At 35.6% G+C, this 17,871-nt stretch overlaps 1 protein-coding gene across 1 annotated transcript in view; it reads right to left on the bottom strand.

Annotated features, from left to right (window-relative positions):
* Window positions 1-17,871, bottom strand: part of DMD (dystrophin) — a 1,674,912-nt gene that overhangs the window by 1,222,423 nt on the left and 434,618 nt on the right. Inside the window, exons 29-31 of the mRNA XM_088028834.1 lie at window positions 14,674-14,844; window positions 1,379-1,558; window positions 945-1,073 (exon numbers count right to left, since the gene is read on the bottom strand). Of these exons, the coding sequence (XP_087884960.1) occupies window positions 945-1,073; window positions 1,379-1,558; window positions 14,674-14,844 (480 nt within the window). The remainder of the gene's footprint in view (window positions 1-944; window positions 1,074-1,378; window positions 1,559-14,673; window positions 14,845-17,871) is intronic.

The following is a 17,871-nucleotide window of genomic DNA, read 5'->3' as shown; positions in this document are numbered from 1 at the left end:
GAGAGAGTAAGATAAGGTACACACAACAGAGTGAATATGTTTTGGGTAGCCTGAAATACATCAACAGTTTTTCATTAAAAATAAACTATAATCTTGGGAAAAGAGTAATTTTCATAAAAAAGAAACAAATGAATTGTTCAGACAGAAACTACAATTTTTGAGTGTTAAATAGCAACCCACTAGTTAATTACCATTATTTTGGCAAAACAAAATAAGGAATCATTAATTTAAATGGAATTTGTTAAAATTCAATTCTTCCTATTTACTTTTGAAAGATGTTATCAAATGGAGATAACATAGTATCAATAAGATAAATTCACACATTATACCTCTCATATCCTTTTATAGGCACCACTTTTTTTTTTTTTAATGAAGATTAAGTTGCCTTTCAGAAAGATGACTCAGGACATCCTAATAATTGGTTTCAATACACAAACAGAGAACACAAAGCCATGTTTATTTTACATATAGTTAAAAATAAAAACATCCAGATTTATATAAGCTCAGTACTGTTACTAATTACGAAGATTTGGATATTGCATAGGCAAAATGTCCAGATGACTGGATTTCAGGTGTTTACTCAGATAGGCTCTGAATGATACCGGGAAACTGATCCTTACGTTAGCTATAAGAACACAGTACTAACAAGTCAAATGGGCAGGAATTTGCAAAATGACACCAAAATAAATCCTGGAATCCCTTTGTCATCAGACTTTGTTTTGGGTAATTAGGTGAGAGGTGGATATGAACAGATATCCAGATTACAAAACTCTTCAAAGTCATTAACCCCCACGTGAATTAAGAAAGTAGGGAGGGAAGGAGAATAGGAGGGGGAAAGAAGGAAGAGAGGAAGAACTTTTTTCATTCTTATTAAGAACTCCTTGATGATCAACATAATTGGTGTGCAGTTAGAAAATTACTTTTCATAATATTTTATTTGCTACCTTAAGTATGTCTTCTTTTTGCTGAGGTTTCTTTTTCTCAGATTCATCCAAAAGTGCTTCAGCCTGAATGATCCAGTTTGTGATGTAATCCACATTCTGGTCAAAGTTTTCCATGTGTTTCCGGTATTCCTTAATATTACAGAGATATACCATGATATAACATTGGTTAGATAATATTCTTCAAAGATTTGTCCTACTTTCTATAATGTTAAAAGGCAAAAAATATTAGTATCAGTCAAATCATACTTAGGTGTGATCTCCATATAAAATACAGCAGAGACATGGCAAAATATTAAAATATAGTTAAAGGTGTTAAGAGCCACCATTTATGTGAAGTTGAGGAATGTGCAGACATAAATGTCGTTATTCAAAGCATACATAATTTCCTTCTCATAATGGAGAGGGGTTGAAAATCCTCTAGCCTCTTCTCTTACCAACAAAAGGTTTAACCACTCTTCAGCTCGGGAAGTGACAGCTATCCAGTTACTATTCAGAAGACTCAGTTTATCTTCCACCAAGGTTTCCTTCTTGCCCAAAACCGTTTTCAAGGCCTCTCCTAGCTCTGTGACACTCTTCAGGTGAACCTTCTGTTTCTCAATCTCTTTCTGAGTAGCCTGTGAAAAGGACAGTATTTGAGCTTGGAGTAATATACTCTAGTCTTTAGATTTAATGCTTTTGAAATGGCTGTGAGTATGGTTACTCTGGTAAGATTTTTCAATGATTTAAAACTTCCATATGTCTTTATGAATGATGAAAATCATACCATATACATTGTAGTTTCCTTACTGGGTATATATAAGCATATATGTATACAGAAACATGATGAATTTCTATTTATGATTGTTTACATTTAACAGATAAACATACATATTGTTCATCTAAACATATTTATATTAATTTGTAAATGTACTGGGTGAAGACAGACCTTAGAAACCTCATCCACAAATAAGCAACTGCTTTTAGAAAATTCAGCAATTAGTGTGCTCTTGTATTTCTACAGTAGAAATTTTCAGCATTTTGGTGCCACAAACCTATTTGGAATCTGGTGAAACGTAAGGACTCTTTCTCATAATAATATTTTTTAAAGATTTTATTTCTTTATTTGACAGAGAGAGAATGTGCACGAGCAGGGGGAGCAGGAGAGGCAGAGGGAGAAACAGACTCCCCGCTGAACAAGGAGCCTGATGCGGGGCTCGATCCCAGGACCCCAAGATCATGACCTGAGCTGAAGGCAGATGCTTAACCAACTGAGCCACCCAGGCGCCCCTCTCATAATAATATTTTTTAAAAAATAAATGTAAGTCCACTGGATTTTAAAGAAAAGGAGTTCTACCGGAAAACAATATACAAAATATCTTTTTAAAACCTGTAAGATAGTAATAACTGTCTTCTTGCCTAACGTGTGTAACTACAATAATCTAGCAGCAGATCTTTAGGATAATTTGAAAGCAGTGATGACCATAACTGGTGTCTTGGAATTTATACAATGACTAGAACGTGATGTAAAATTATCTGCCATTTTTACTGATGGCAAAGTTGCAGGAAATGCAGCTATTACTGGGGTTTGCTGCTCACATTTGTCATTGAAAAAAAATACTTAATTTCAATTAGAGGTCTGTGAAAATAAAGAGGTAACAGGAAAACCCCTAAGAAAGCACCACCACTTTCTAAGACTTGATTTACAAAACTTGAAAACAAGCACATTTAATATTAGAAATTATGTAGAAAGTTGATAGAAAAACTGATCCTGGTACAAATGTCTACAGTCAGCTCTACCCCCAGCCCTTTTCTGGTGATGTATCATGGCTGACCAGGTGACCACCTTGCACTTCCCTGCCTCTGCCCTGGTCCCTTTCTTGTCCTCACTCAGTTGTGGGACATTTCACTAGGGAGTAAGCCAGACCAGGTCCTCACAAGGAGTTTAACTGAAAGATACAAGGACTGTGATAACACACCAGCTAAGTCATTTAGAAATGGAAGAGATGTTTTCACCACAGCAAACCAAAGCCATAGTAAGACAAAATCACTGGAAACAGCAACGGGAAGAAAGAGGAGGAAACCCACCTGCAAAGAGGCAAATGAAACATGCCCAGAGAATAACAGAGGTGGTCCAAGTAATCGAGACTGAGAGCGAGGGTCTCTATGAGGCCAGCTTGTATCTCATCTTTAATTTCTAGATGCTCTATGGTTGTCTTTCCTTCACATGCTCAGGCCTGTTGTACTCAAAATCACTACATATAAACATTTTGTTTTTGCCTTTCATATCACAAAAATAGGGGGAATAAATTTGGTAAAAAGACTGTATAAAGTAATTTGTGCACAAAAATACTGTTTCTCCTATCCCAAAATAATCTTTTGTATTTGTGTTTTTCTTTTCCAATAGAAAAAATACCTGAAATTCAAGTAATTATTGCCAAATGCATTTATTGGCTACCGTGTAAAGGGTTAGCTGTAATGCAGGTGTCATCTGTAATACATGGGTGAACTTAGCTGTTCATAGAAGGAATTCCTTCATGTAGCAATCATAAATGTTACTGAGCTCCTACTAAAGACATCACTGTTGTAGCAACGACATAGGTGATTCTAGTTAATGTCTTTAAGAAAATTAATGAGAAATGCCTCCTTTGCATGAAAACAGCCCCTCTGGAGTTTGACTTGTGTGTGGTCCTGGGCTAGATTTTATCCCTTTCATTCCTTTCATCTGTATCCTTGTGTACAACACAACTTTTACAACCGTATATGGTGGCCATTGTTCTATTCACAATAAAATGACAGAGAAAGTTTCTGTCCTTATAATACTCATACTCAAGATGTATTTGTCAAAGATATGGAAAGATAGGCAAATGAACATGCCCTCCTTCCTACATTCATTCCAGACTAGTGGCTTGTCACCAGAGATTATTTATTTGCAAAGATAACACCTCACAAAGTTGACTCTTACTTTGTGTTTGGATTGGTAAAAACTGTCTTAAAGATGACACTATGTTTTGGCTTTGATATAAAAAGTTGTATAAGCAGACATTTGTCTTTTCTATGCCAGGAAATGTAATTGAAGACCATGGAAATTTCCAAATCTCAGAAGGGTTAGAAGTTTTGAATTTAGGACATAGTGTTGCAGAAAGTTCATGGATCACAACCAACTATTATGGATTAAACATCTGCCAAAATTCTATAGCTAATTTTCAAGAGAAAATGTTTAATGTCTAGGGATACTTCATTCAGTTAATGAAAAGAATAAAATAGGAAATGTAGATAATTTCTAGTGTCACTTCGGTTTCCCCAATATTATAGGATACAACTCAAAGGCATGAAAGTTATTGTCATGATGAACATGAACTTGAAAAAAAGCAGTGACTATCGTGGTGATAATAGCACCAAAAGTGATTCACTCTTTCCACTCTTAGTGTAAAAATAAACCTAGAGTTAAATCTTCACATTTGGCATTCAAGAACAAACTGGTATTAAATAATTTGTATAAATTCTATTTTTCATAAGGAAAAATATTGTGCTCATTGAACAGATTTTTATTTTTCCTACAAAAAAGTATTTTTCCCTTAGTTTCAGGTGTATAACATTTACTTTAAAATATTATCATCTTGGACTTCAAAAAATACACTGATCTGACTTTCTGAAGATCTCAGTAGAGTATCAATTAGTGAATTTGCTTTTGGTGCTTAATATCCACTCTGTACTGTGTCATTCACTGCCAGAGATTAGAAAGGAGGTAGTCTTTGCATACCCTGCTTTAATTTTACCCACAGTGTAGCTGCGGAGAAAGGCTAAAGCACAATCAAGTAATTTGGCATCATACTAGAAAGAATGTAATTGTTTGACAAAAATGAGTCATGGCTGGGATGAGCATGAATGGCTTTAAGGGAGGGGGGATACTTGGAACTGAAGTTCACCATTAAGGATCGGATGGTTTGGATTGACTACAGACCATGTGCCAAACAATCCAGAAAATATGAAGGTCAGAATCAAAAGCCACCAAAAGAAAAATATGGAGTACTTACTGGAAAATAAAAAGGTAAATTTTATGAGGTCAAGGAACTATTCCTTGGCTCTAATGGTTTCCTGTACAATAAGAATGTCTATGCTTGCTGATGTATTGAGAACTGAACTACTGGACTGAAATCCAGCTACTGTTTTGGCCATTCTTTCCAAACCCTCACTCATGCCTCTCGAAGGGATGTAGTTTCTTAAGCGGTTGGTGAGATGGGGAGAAAGAGCTGATCAAACATGATACTTCCTTCTCTTAAAAAGCATCCAATCCAATCCAATCCTCAGCATGCATGCCTTCTTTGGCTGCTGTGTTAGGTGAGGGATGGAGAAGGTCCTGAAGGGTCTACCCTAATGAATGGACAAGTTCAAATTCAGTGACTAAATTGATGAAGTCGTAACTCAACTTTTAGGGATTTTTTTTTTTTTCAATCTTGTAGTAATGTGACAGCTTCTAGGGTTGATTTTAAGGCTGAATAAAAAACAAAATTATCACATTCAGTTTTATTTTGACCTATGAGATGGCCATAAGTCCAATTTCGGGAGTTTCACCAGCAGCTTAATGTGAACTACACGCCTGGCACCAGGGGTTTTTAATGACATAGAAAAAATATCAGCTAAGAGTACTACTCAGTTTGAATATTAACTGCCATAAAATCTAACATACTTTTACTGTCCATATGTTTAATTTGTAACATTTGATACCAGTTCCAGCATAGAGTCAAAATATTAAACACTAATTTCCATGATTTCAAAGACATAAATTTGTTGTCGACTTCTTCCTAGCCATAAAAATTTTCAAATCCTACTCCAATTTCCTTATTAAAAAAGGGGTGGCATAGGTTAACTTCTCCTAATAAAGATACCCATGTGTTCAAGTGAAGGATGGAAAATACATTCTGATTCATTCTTCATATCTGAAAGTTAAATCACTCGAGTCTAATTTAAAATGGCCTTAGGTTCAGGATTCACTCATCAGCTTATCAATTCATTTCACTGATGGGTTAGCAGGATGGGAAAACTCATTCTGTTGGTTTCTAATGATCACACCATCATGAGATGGAAACATTTTTGTTAATTTTATTTAAAGGTGAAATAGTAAAAAGTGTAAGATTAATTATCTGATCCCACAGGAACACATCCACAACTATTTTCTGACAGGCGCAGAGAAACACAGCCCACCTGGACTTGACCTCCCACATTTTCAGAGGTCCAATGGCTTCCAAAAGTTTTCCTGGAATTTCCCAGTGACTTAGATTCTTAAGATAACTCCTCTGACGTACTGTCATTCCCACTCCCCTCCCCAACCTTCTTCATCTCTGAATGTCTCCTGTCCCATAGGTTCTATCGTCATTCAGTCCCACATTTAGTTAAAAAAAAAAAAAGTGCCACAATACCATTTCCATATATCTTCCTCCCTTTACTAAAATGCTACTGAATTCTTGTTTATTTTAGCTTTTTCTTAATCTCTTATGCAACTTCCCTCTAATATGGATGAAGGGTTAACTAACACACCCAAAAGGATGTTTTAAAATGTTCCCCTTCCCAAGTGGATTCGGCATTTTGTTAGTCCACATAATTATACCATTTCTGGTCATCAGGAATGGGAGAGAGTTCTTTCACCTCTAGGTACAAAATATAGTTATGGGAAAAGAATTTAAAAATTACATTATTTCTATTCTAAAATGCATTTCTCCCATATTAAGATTTCTGAAATTGACATGACACTTAGAATTTGTATTTGTGTTTAAGGTGGTGGTGTTTCTTTTGATCTACAACAGCTGTAATTAAATCAACGGTGTATCATACAATCTAATGTCTTAAGTGTGATAAAATATGATATTGTTTTTGCAGGTCCCTACATTTCTCTGTCATGGCTAGAGGTTTAGGACACATTTTATTATTAGGCTAATGTGACGGAATAATATAATGATAAATCAAAAAAGAACATAAAACATTAAATAGTAGATTTTATGGCAATGTGTATTGACTTTTTATTAATAATGTATTGTCTATTAAAGAAGAATTTCATGAAAGCAGAATGTGCAGAACAGAAATTATAGCTATAACTATAATGACAGTGAATAGTGACTCCAATGGCATTTAACAGATGTTCTATTTTCTAAGTAACAGCTGCTTGATGCATTCATTGTACCAAGTTAATGGCCTGCTAGTGTTATTTCACTTCACAGATAAATTACTATGCTCGCTTTAAAAAAAAGATACGTAATTTTTCATGGGGATGATAGTGTAACAGACTTTAGAAATAAGTAATAGTTCTCATGCTTTTATAGCTGAGAGGAGTGATGAGTTGAAGCAATTATCCAGATAATCTAGGACCAGAGGCCAGATTTCTTTAAACTGTGAAAGGTAATTGTTTAAAAAAAATACAGGCCATGGTTGACTAAACTGAATGTAGACCTCATAAGAGTACTTGTATTGCATTATCTAGTGGTTCTCAAACTTTGTTGAATTATTAGAGACACTGGCCACACTCAGGCCAATTAAATCATAATTTCTGGGGTAGGCTCCAGGCATTGATAGGCTTTTAAATTTTCCCAGGTGATTTCAATGTGCAGCCAATGCTGAGAACCAATTGGCAAACAAAATGATGCATTGTCACAGGATTTTATTGGGTGATTGTCACTAAATTTTAGGACTGAAGTGAAGGCAGAAAGATAATTGAGGAAACTTATCACTGTTCTTCCTCATGTTGAATATTATAAAAACCTGTCCCTGAAATCAAAATGAAAATCACAATGACTTGTTACATAAGTGGCTTTTGAGACATCAATTATTTTGCATTATTTAACACCCTGAATTGAATTCAACGTTTGTGTGTATGTGTGATTCTCTCAGGCATCTCTTGGTATCCCGACGCTGCTGTTAATAAAATCTAATGGTCAATTTATGAAAAATAAGAGATATGAACTCTCCAAAAGCTGATGGATTTAAAGTATAAAAGAACTGAAATAATTTTTCCAGGGAATTATATTTGATCATTTTAATTTTTATATAACACTGTGAATATTAAAAGGGCTTTAATATAGCTGAATTATTTAAGTGGCTTTGAATTTTTGACTACTGAAACTAAATTGGAAATACATGAAATCTGCTAGTGGTTAAATCAGAAAATCATATGGATTAAACTTTGCTGAAGCTTACATTTTCCAAACATAATGATCATCGGAGATACAAACTTCTATTTAATCATATAACTATCTACTTTCCTACAGTTATTTTTTGTGCTCAATTCCTATGCTAAATAATTGAAGCCATAATGGGATATTGAGAATCAATGGACTTATATCCAACTAATCAAAGTGACTTTAAGACAAATGCACACAGGATTGTCATTTTATTATTTTCATGCAGACTTATTTAATCTGCACTTTAAATTTAGCCATTGTGTATATTTTTTTTATTGTGAATGACAAATAACTTTTTTGTCACTTTAGAATTAGATTACCTTAAAATTATAAGAAAATATGAATTCTAACAATAATTATAGTGGGAAACGGCCAATGAAATCAAAGATAGTATTGGATTTTAATTGTGGGTTTGCTGTGTGCCAGGACTTCTATTTTTGCATCTATAAAATGGGAGTATTTAATCAGATGATTGTTCATGTTTCCATTTGTTCTAAAACTTACCATAGTTTTCGAAGCACACCGGCGTTTTCCTCTTCTCTCAAAAAAATGTTTTGTCATTATGTTTTAATTGTCATCTCTTAAATTGCAATTTATTTTATTGAATGGATATTTACTGAGCATGCACTATGAGTCATTATTATTTTATGTGCAGGGGAAACACCAGTGAACAAAACACATTTTTTCTTGTTCTCTTGGCAAGTGAAATTGTTAATGCCCATGCACTAGTCCAAGAAGATAGAAGCTGTCATGACAGCTCAGGGATCCTGTGCAGTGCTGGTCCTCAAACTCCCCAGGTGCTACTAATCTCTTCTAGTTTGCCTTACCATTTCCTTCCACTGTGTCTGTTTCTACTCTATAGACATCAGTGTTTCTGATTTCAACCCGGCAAACTCCCTTAACAGAGATTTGTAAGATATGAAGAGGGACAATGTCTAATCTTGAAACTGTCACAAACATGACAGTTACAGTTTCCTCAAGCCATCTCTGTCGTCCAGACCATGCAGGTAGGAGTGATTCACACTTTCAAAATCTTTTTTTTTTTTTTTTTTTTGAGAGAGGGAGCGAGATTGAGCAGGGGGCAGGAAGAGGCAGAGGGAGAGAGAGAATCTTAAACAGGCTCCACATTCAGCACAGAGCCCAACATGGGACTCAATCTCACGATGCTGAGATCATGACCTGAGCCAAAATCAAGAGGCAGATGCTTAATCAACTGAGCCACCCAGGTGCCCCTCAAAATCTTAATATTAATTTTTCCCTCTTTATCACCACTTTAATGGAGGTAGACTGAACTTCAAAATACAGGGAAAGGGCTACTGAGCTTTAGGAATTTCAAATTAGCATTAACTATATATATATAACTTTCCAACTCCCATTATTAAACTTTTATCTCATTTCTGTTATTATTCTAAAATGTCTGCTTCCTGTTATTTGACTTTAATTTTTTTTTTTACCTTTTAAAACTTTAGACTACCTTTTAAATGTGTTCATTTTTTCCTCTGTAACTGAAGTCTGGAAGCATAAGCATATGGTGGGAGCTGACAGGACAGTTTTTCCTGCTTCCCAGCTGTGTCTCCAGGTAATCAGCCTTGCTACCATCCTACCCTAGCTACTTCTGGAAGTTCTCTCATTCTTTCTCTTCTTGAGACCACCAAAAATCTGATTTGAGATACCTAAGAGATTCTCAGGTTTATAGTCTTCCCCAAGTAGATGGTACTTCTAAACATTTTGAAATGTTTCATATAGCACTCAGTATATTTTGGGAGAGCTATGTGTTCTAAAACCTATGAACATGTGACTATAGAATTTGGAGCAGGTGTAAAACCTAAATGAGAGATTTTTGTTTTGGAAAGTTCATTTCTACAACATCGTTGGCCTATCAAAAGGACCCTGGAGTGCCAAACTCCCGATCCTCATTCATGAAGAAGACATGGAAAGTCCAGGGTCAGGCTCATGGCATTGGTTTTGCATGGAAGCATGCTGAGAGAAAAATGGCAACATAAACCTTTTTATTATGTTTATTATAAGAATATTAATCAAGGTGCTATCTCATTTATGATCCTGTCTAATTTTTCTTCTGTATCTAAATTTTAGAAAAACACTCTCATTAGCACATTAAAACTATTTTAATGATAGTTTTAATAATTTCAACACTTTGAATCTCAGAAGTATGTTTACTTCCATTTCAGTTATACAAGATGAATAAATAAACTCTAGAGATCTGTTGTACAATGTTTTGCCTATAGCTAACAATACAGTATTGTATACCTAAAAAATGTTAACTGGCTAGGTCTCAAGTTAAGTGTTCTTAGCATGGTAAAAAAAAAAAAAGTATGTTTACTTTTTATTTTGCTCAATAGGAAGCTTGGTGCCAAATTTTATTTTTAGATTTTTATTTATTTAAATATTTGAGAGACAGAGAGGGAGGGGGAGGGAGAGAGGGAGGGAGAGAGAGAGAGAGAGAGAGAGAGAGAGAGAGAGAGAGAGAGAACAAGTGCACACTTGGGGAGGAGCAGAGTGGAAAGGAGAGGGAGGGGTAAAGAATCTCAGGCCGACTCTGTACTCAGCGTGGAGCCCAACGCAGAGCTTGATTTCATGACCCTGAGATGATGACCGTGAGATCATGGCCTGAGCTGAAAGCAAGAGCCAGACGCTTATCCTACTAATCCACCCAGGCACCCCAGCTTGGTGCCAGATTTTGAGGCTTTAGTCTCCTCTGCCTATTCCACTATCCACGGGATATTGTGGGTATATTTCTGTGCAAAGTTTCCCACTATAATTTTCCCTTTCTCTGGTTTTCTATTTGTGCTTGACCAGATGAATCATATGTATCTCTATAAGCTACTCTAAATAATTTTTTTCTGGAACTAGATACACAATAAATAAGCATAATTAAAATAAAGTAGAAGTAAAGCTCAAAGGATTTAATTGTAGTCAATATATTTGAAAGTATGCTGTTTGAATAAACTAATGGTTAAGTAAATACTTCATTAGTAACTAAACTTGATGTATAAGATTATTCTTATTTAGACTTTCAAATATTTTATATATAAATAAATATAATTTTTAGATCAACATAACTGAAATTCAGTAGAAATAAATGAAACACTTTTAAAATAAATTGACTCTACATATTCAAATTTTCTCCAAGTCAAAAATACTTGGAATGATTGGCAAGTACATTCAATGCACTGCATGTAAATGAATACTCAACTTATTTTGAAAAAAAAATCTGACATTTATTCTTTAAAATAGAAGACAAGACTAACAGTTGGAGTCAAGTTCTCCATCTACCAAGACAGCATGTGAAATGAGAATGTACTAAGGAATCATGGGGTTTCATGTATGAGTTTGATTTTTTCCTCTTAAAAAATTATCATAAATGTGACTGCTTTAGATCTGTAGGTCACATGTTTTTATTATATGATTGTGAGTTTTGAAAAAGCTTTCAGCACCTTTCAAGTGATTTTATTAAACAAAGCATGTAATTTGGATGCAAATGTGTATACTTTTACTTGACCATTAAGGGGTCTTAGAGTATATTATTAGTAGCTTAGTGTTTTAAAGATCCAGAAAAAGTGGTAAATTAATATATAAAAGAAATGCCACTTTTCCATGCTTTTTTCCTATTGGATCTCAAACTAGTATTGCTCTTTGGTTTATGGAAAATACTTTCCAGATGGACTCAATAAGCTGACACATCTCCAGACCACTCAAACCTTCTAATATGACAAGAATAATCTAGAAATGTTTGCCAAGCTAATTATATGATAGTATGATATTCTAATGGTTCTATGGTGAAGTTAATGCAAAAATATCTCCTTAGGTGGCTTACTCAATGACCTTATGGGGACTGTGGAATTCAGAGTTCTTGTGTGGCATACTTTCATAGTTTCACCTCAGTCAGTTGTAAATTGTAGTCAGAATTTTTAAAATCCCCTTTACTTTTAGCTCTATTCCTTTGTGCACAATTACGGTAGCATTCCAAATTATACTTATAAAGCTACCCCACTGTTATGAGCCGAAATGAGTCCCCTCAACGTTCACATGATGAAGTCCTAACCCCAGGACTTTAGAATGTGACCAAATTTGGAGATAGGAAATTTAAAGAGGCAATTAAGTCAAATAAGGTCATCACGGTGGGTCCTAATCCAATATGGCTAGTGTCCTTATAAGAAGAGAAATTTGGACACAGTCATGTACAAAGGGAAGATCATATAACACAGGAGAAGACAGCTATTCACAAGCCAAGAAGAGAGGCCTCAGAACAAACCAACCCTGCCAAAACCTTGACCTCAGACTCACAGCCTCTAGAGCAGGGAAAAAATAAATTTCTGCATTTGAAGCTACCCATCTGTGGAACGCTGTTACAGCAGACCCAGCAAACTAATATACCCATTAAACTGGATATGAACAATCAGAGATGTTTTTAAGGGGAGGGTGACTGAGAAGAAAGCCTAGATGATTTTCACGCATCCTCTGCACGTACTACTACTTGCCCCCTGCACCTTTTACTATATTTCATCCTCAAATCGTAAGGATTGTCTGGTCCTTCTTGTTTGTTTATGAGTACTTAATGGTAGAAACTGGTATCAGTAGGACATGGGTTTTTATAAAGAGAAAAAGATGATGGAGGTCTTTCTCTACCTTTATTTTTTTTAAAAGATTTTATCGATTGAGAGAGAGAGAGAGCACCAACAAAAGCCGGGGGAGGGAAAGAGGCAAAGGGAGAGAGAGAATCTTAAGCAGGCTCCAACCCCAGGACCCCGAGATCATGATTTGTGCCCAAACCAAGAGTCAGAGGCTCAACAGAGAGAGCCACTCAGAGGCCCTAGTACTTCTCAACCTTTATCTTATGATGCAAAATGCAGGGGTGATACTGCTGTGGCCAAAACTGTTACATGTCCCCCAGAATGTATTCTCTCTCAAACAAAATCTACTCATCATTTTAGCAGAACACATCGTCCACCCAATTAGGACCCATCTTTTGCCATCTTCCCTGGAAGCTAAACATCATCATGTGACTAACTTCTGGCAAGTGAAAGATGGGTAAAATAATGCACGGAGCTTTTATAACATCTTTAAGAGAGAGCTGGTGTCTTCCACTTCCAGTTTTCCCTTCCTTTTGTGGGCTGGGAGGGAGGTGTGGTGGTGAGCAAGTTTTACCATAAAAATACTAATACCCAGAGGACTGCAGAGCAATGAAATGAAAGGGAACTACCTCTTAGGAGAATTTCCTAAAGCAAAACTACTTCCCCTATCCAAAACTATCTACCTTAAATGAGATAGAAATAAACCGCTATCTTCTTGGAGCCATGGTATTTTTTTGCTTATTTCTTACAGCAGCCTAGCCTGCATCTAAGTATATGATTGCCATTGGTTCAAACCAAATTATCACACACAAAAATATAATACTTGTTTGGGTAATAAGGAAAAAAAATAAGGCCACTTTAAATTTTAGCCTGTACCCTCTATACTTGCTACTAAAATAATCTCACAACACATACGATCTTGAGCTAATACATACAATTCAATATCTTATCTCTACCAACAAATCTATTCTGAGAGGAAAGAAAAAGAAATCATTCACTACTATTTACTTGAAAAATATTTATGTAACAACATTTTACATCTACTTGTCCTCTGAATTTACATAGAGAAAATCATTTTTCAGTTTTGGTGGAACTGTATGATTGTAAAGTTTTTACATAATGCAATTAAAATTTCCCAACTTTGGATAATCTAAATAGAATTGTTGAATTAGAAATACAGCACAGATCTTTTTAACATCTCACTGATACAGGCAAGGGTTTGCTAATTTAAAAAAACAATGGGGTAGAGTGCAGCTGTGATTTATTATTATTTTTTTAATGCCTAATGGCTCAGCAAAGGTTAAGATGAAACACATTATCAATATTGGCTGTTTCCTTTATATCAATGCACTTTCAAGTAATCTAGTAATGAATCAACTGAGAAAAATATGACGCTATGAGTGTCCCAACCTTACATTTTAGGGGAACAAAAATATCTGACTGGCTGTCAAGAGACAGAGCAAGAATTTACCAGCTTGGATTAAAGGAAAGCCTGGGCTCTTTGGCAGTGGAAATGACAGTGGCTGCATAGACCCCTTGAGTACTTTTTTTTAATTACGACGTCAGCAATCTGCTACTCTTACGAGCCCTGTTCAGCCCAACTGTCTGCAGTCTCTACATCCCTGCCCTGGTCATAGTGGTGGTGTCCCTCTAAAGCAGTCTGTCTGAGGCAAGCTAGGGAATGCTGAATCTCATCTTTGGATTCACTTTCTGACTAATGATGAATGTCCTTTTAGGAACTTATTCATAACCTACCTAATTCTAAACAAGTTTTGGGGAGATTCTTTCTAAATAAAGCGACCCGCTGGTTTTGCCATGATTCAGAAATACAGAGTTAAGGGCTACTGATGAATTTCTGAGGAAAGGGAAAGTGAAGCAAGATAATGCTTGTATTTCCACCACTGTTGCACATTAATAGTTCCTTATAAACTCACATTACTGTGTGTTTCTTGGTGTGTTAAAAATAACCTTCAGTGATATGGGTTTTACCTTTCCCCAGGCAACTTCAGAATCCAAATTACTAGGCATTCCTTCAACTGCTGATCTCTTGGTCAGCTCCGTATCTGTAGCCGCCAGCCATTCCGTCAGGGCATTCATTTCCTTTCGCATCTTACGGGACAATTTCAAGCATTTCTCCAACTGTTGCTTTCTTTCTGTCACCTGAAAAGAATGATAATAAAATGTAAATTAGTTTACCCCTTCAATTCAGGTTTAGGTATAGCCACTTAATAGGAACTTTAATATTTCTGTCATTTTAAAACAACATTTTTCTTACATTTTAAAAATAGTATTTTAGAAAAACTGTATAGTCTCAGTATTAATGGTGAATAAACACAGTCTAGGAAAGATGAGCTCCTTTCTCCAAAAGGCTGTGTCCCGTACCGGATAGGGAAAAAAAAAAAAAAAAAGCTGTAATTATTTTCTTCAATACAAATAAAAAGAAGTTATGGTCACATTTTTTAAATATACTGAATGATGTAAGTACAACTGAAGAAATGAGAGATTTCTTTTAGAAAATCTTCAGTCATCTGTCAAATGGATAGGCAAAGTTTACAATCCTCTACAGACAAATGAGGTTTGCTCTTGCTGGTAAGGAATCAAAATGGGGAAAGAATATGGTTTCTCTCAAGAGGCAAAATTATTTTCGTAACACTTAAAATGGTCAATTTTATTGTCATTGCATCTATAAAGTGTCTTACTTCTGCAGAGAAACAACACAAAAAATAAGTCACTTCCCCTTTAAACATATTTTACCATCCAATGGAGGTAAAAAAAAATAAATTCCAAAACAAAATTTTCACCTTTATTAATAGAGAAAATCATGATCTGATTTTGTGTTCCAGTTCTCAGTGTTTAGAACTAAAACCCTCAAAATCAAATTCTTCCACATTCTCACATGGAGGATTAACAAATATGTACTTTTTCACCACCTCTCCAGATGTGCCTACAATTTATAAGTGTTCAGGGTCTAGGTTGGTTGGTTTAATAAAAAAGCCCAGAAACTCTTCTGATCGATTTATCAATCTGTCTATACACACACAATCACACACACACACACACACAAATATATATGAACATATAAGAATCCAGCCATAAGCATGAAATATGCCGAAGTAAGCATGTCTTTAAAGAATTTAAAATGCTACAATCAAAATAAACACACTGAAACTTTGATATGAATTCCAAATACTAAACAAAATGTGTTAGTTTCTTTAACAGAGGTAGTTGCAGAGGCTACAAATTCAATTTTTTTTCTTTTTACAGATATTCCCCTTCAGGGAAGTAAAAGCATCTGCCCGTTTGACTGCAAGACTTTTATTGGTGTGTGGGAGAAAAAATATATACCTTACAGTGTGTTTCCATGCATAGTTATTTTTTGCTATGCACTACTGGTAGAAAAAGAGTTCCAGATTCAATATTTCAAAGAAATCCTATCTTCCCAGAGCTAATGCATTATTGATTTTTATTTATTCTATTTTGTTTATATCCAGCTAAATAGGTTTTAATAAAACAGGAGACACTGCCATCTTAAGGAAAATTGTGTTTTACACTTTTGTGTGTGTGTGTGTGTGTGTGTGTGTGTGTGTGTGTGTGTGTGTGGAAAAGAGATACATTTAAAAGAGTGCCACCTGCAGTACAATGCCTCAGTCACTGGTTCATGGGAAAATGTACATGAGGCGGATAGACTATTGCTACTTACGTACATTTCCATCAAAATCAAAGCACAGAGAAGCCACACTAGAAACTATTCAAGTTTTATTCATTGAACCATTAAGCTAAGTTGATGCTAATAAACAAATAAAAAGTGCTATGGGCTGAATTATATCCCCCCAAAATTAATACGTGGAAGCCCAAACCCCCAGCGTGACTGCACCTGGATATAGGATCTTTAGGAAGTAATTAAGGTTAAATGAGATCATAATGGTAAGACCCTAATCTGATTGAATTGTGGCCTTATTAGAAGAAGAAAGGTCCCTCTCCCTCTCCCTCTCTCTCTCTACCCCCCTCCACCCCACTTCCTCGCTCCTTCTTTCTCCCTCTCCCTCCCCCTCCACCAGGAGAGGTCACAATGAGAATGTGGCTTCTACAAGCCAGGAAGAGGGTCCTCACTAGGCTAACACCTTGATCTTGGACTTCCCAGCTTCCAGAGCTGTGAGAAATAAATGTGCGTTGTTTAAGCCAACTGGTCTATGGTTATTTTGTGATGGCAGCCTGAGCTAACAAAAAATAACATACGTTGAATTGAGGCAAGTACAACCATATAAATTTTGAAGATAATTAAACTAGAAGTGTTTGTCTGTTTTACATAATAATAAAGATATCTTTGTTTTGTTTGATTTTGTCAAATGAAACCAATGTTGTTGAAGGTGCTTCAAAGATTTAGATGCAAACAATATTTTCTTAGAGAAGTAATACCTGACTTACATTTTATACATATATATATTCTTTTTATTGTTTTTTTAATTTCGTTTTATGTTATGTTAGTCACCATATACATTAGTTATTTTTTAATTTTTTTTACATTTTTTAATTTTATGTTATATTAATCACCATACATTACATCATTAGTTCTTGATGTAGTGTTCCATGATTCACCATTTGTGTATAACACCCAGTGCTCCATTCAGTACGTGCCCTCTTTAATACCCATCACCAGGCTAACCCATCCCCCGACGCCCCCTCCCCTCTAGAACCCTCAGTTTGTTTCTCAGACTCCATAGTCTCTCATGGTTCATCTCCCCCTCCGATTTCCCCCCCGCTTAATTTTTCCCTTCCTACTATCTTCTTTTTTTTTTTTTTAACATATAATGTATATTTTGTTTCAGAGGTACAGGTCTGTGATTCAACAGTCTTACACAATTCACAGCGCTCACCATAGCACATACCCTCCCCAATGTCCATCAGCCAGCCACCCCATCCCTCGCACCCCCCACCACTCCAGCAACCCTCAGTTTCTTTCCTGAGATTAAGAATTCCTCATATCAGTGAGATCACATGATACATGTCTTTCTCTGATTGACTTATTTCGCTTAGTATAATACCCTCCAGTTCCATCCACGTCGTTGCAAATGGACATCGTTAGTTTTTGATGTAGTGATCCACGATTCATTGTTTGCGTGTAACACCCGGTGCTCCATCCAGTACGTGCCCTCCTTAATACCCATCACTGGACTAACCCATCCTCCC

This window comes from Eumetopias jubatus, unplaced genomic scaffold (genome assembly GCF_037043125.1).
Source record: "Eumetopias jubatus isolate StellerSeaLion01/CBP00866 unplaced genomic scaffold, mEumJub1_p1.0 scaffold_11, whole genome shotgun sequence".
In the NCBI taxonomy this organism is placed as follows: domain Eukaryota; kingdom Metazoa; phylum Chordata; class Mammalia; order Carnivora; family Otariidae; genus Eumetopias; species Eumetopias jubatus.
The sequence above is the reverse complement of the archived record's forward strand: the minus strand, read 5'-3'. Positions and strand labels throughout refer to the sequence as shown.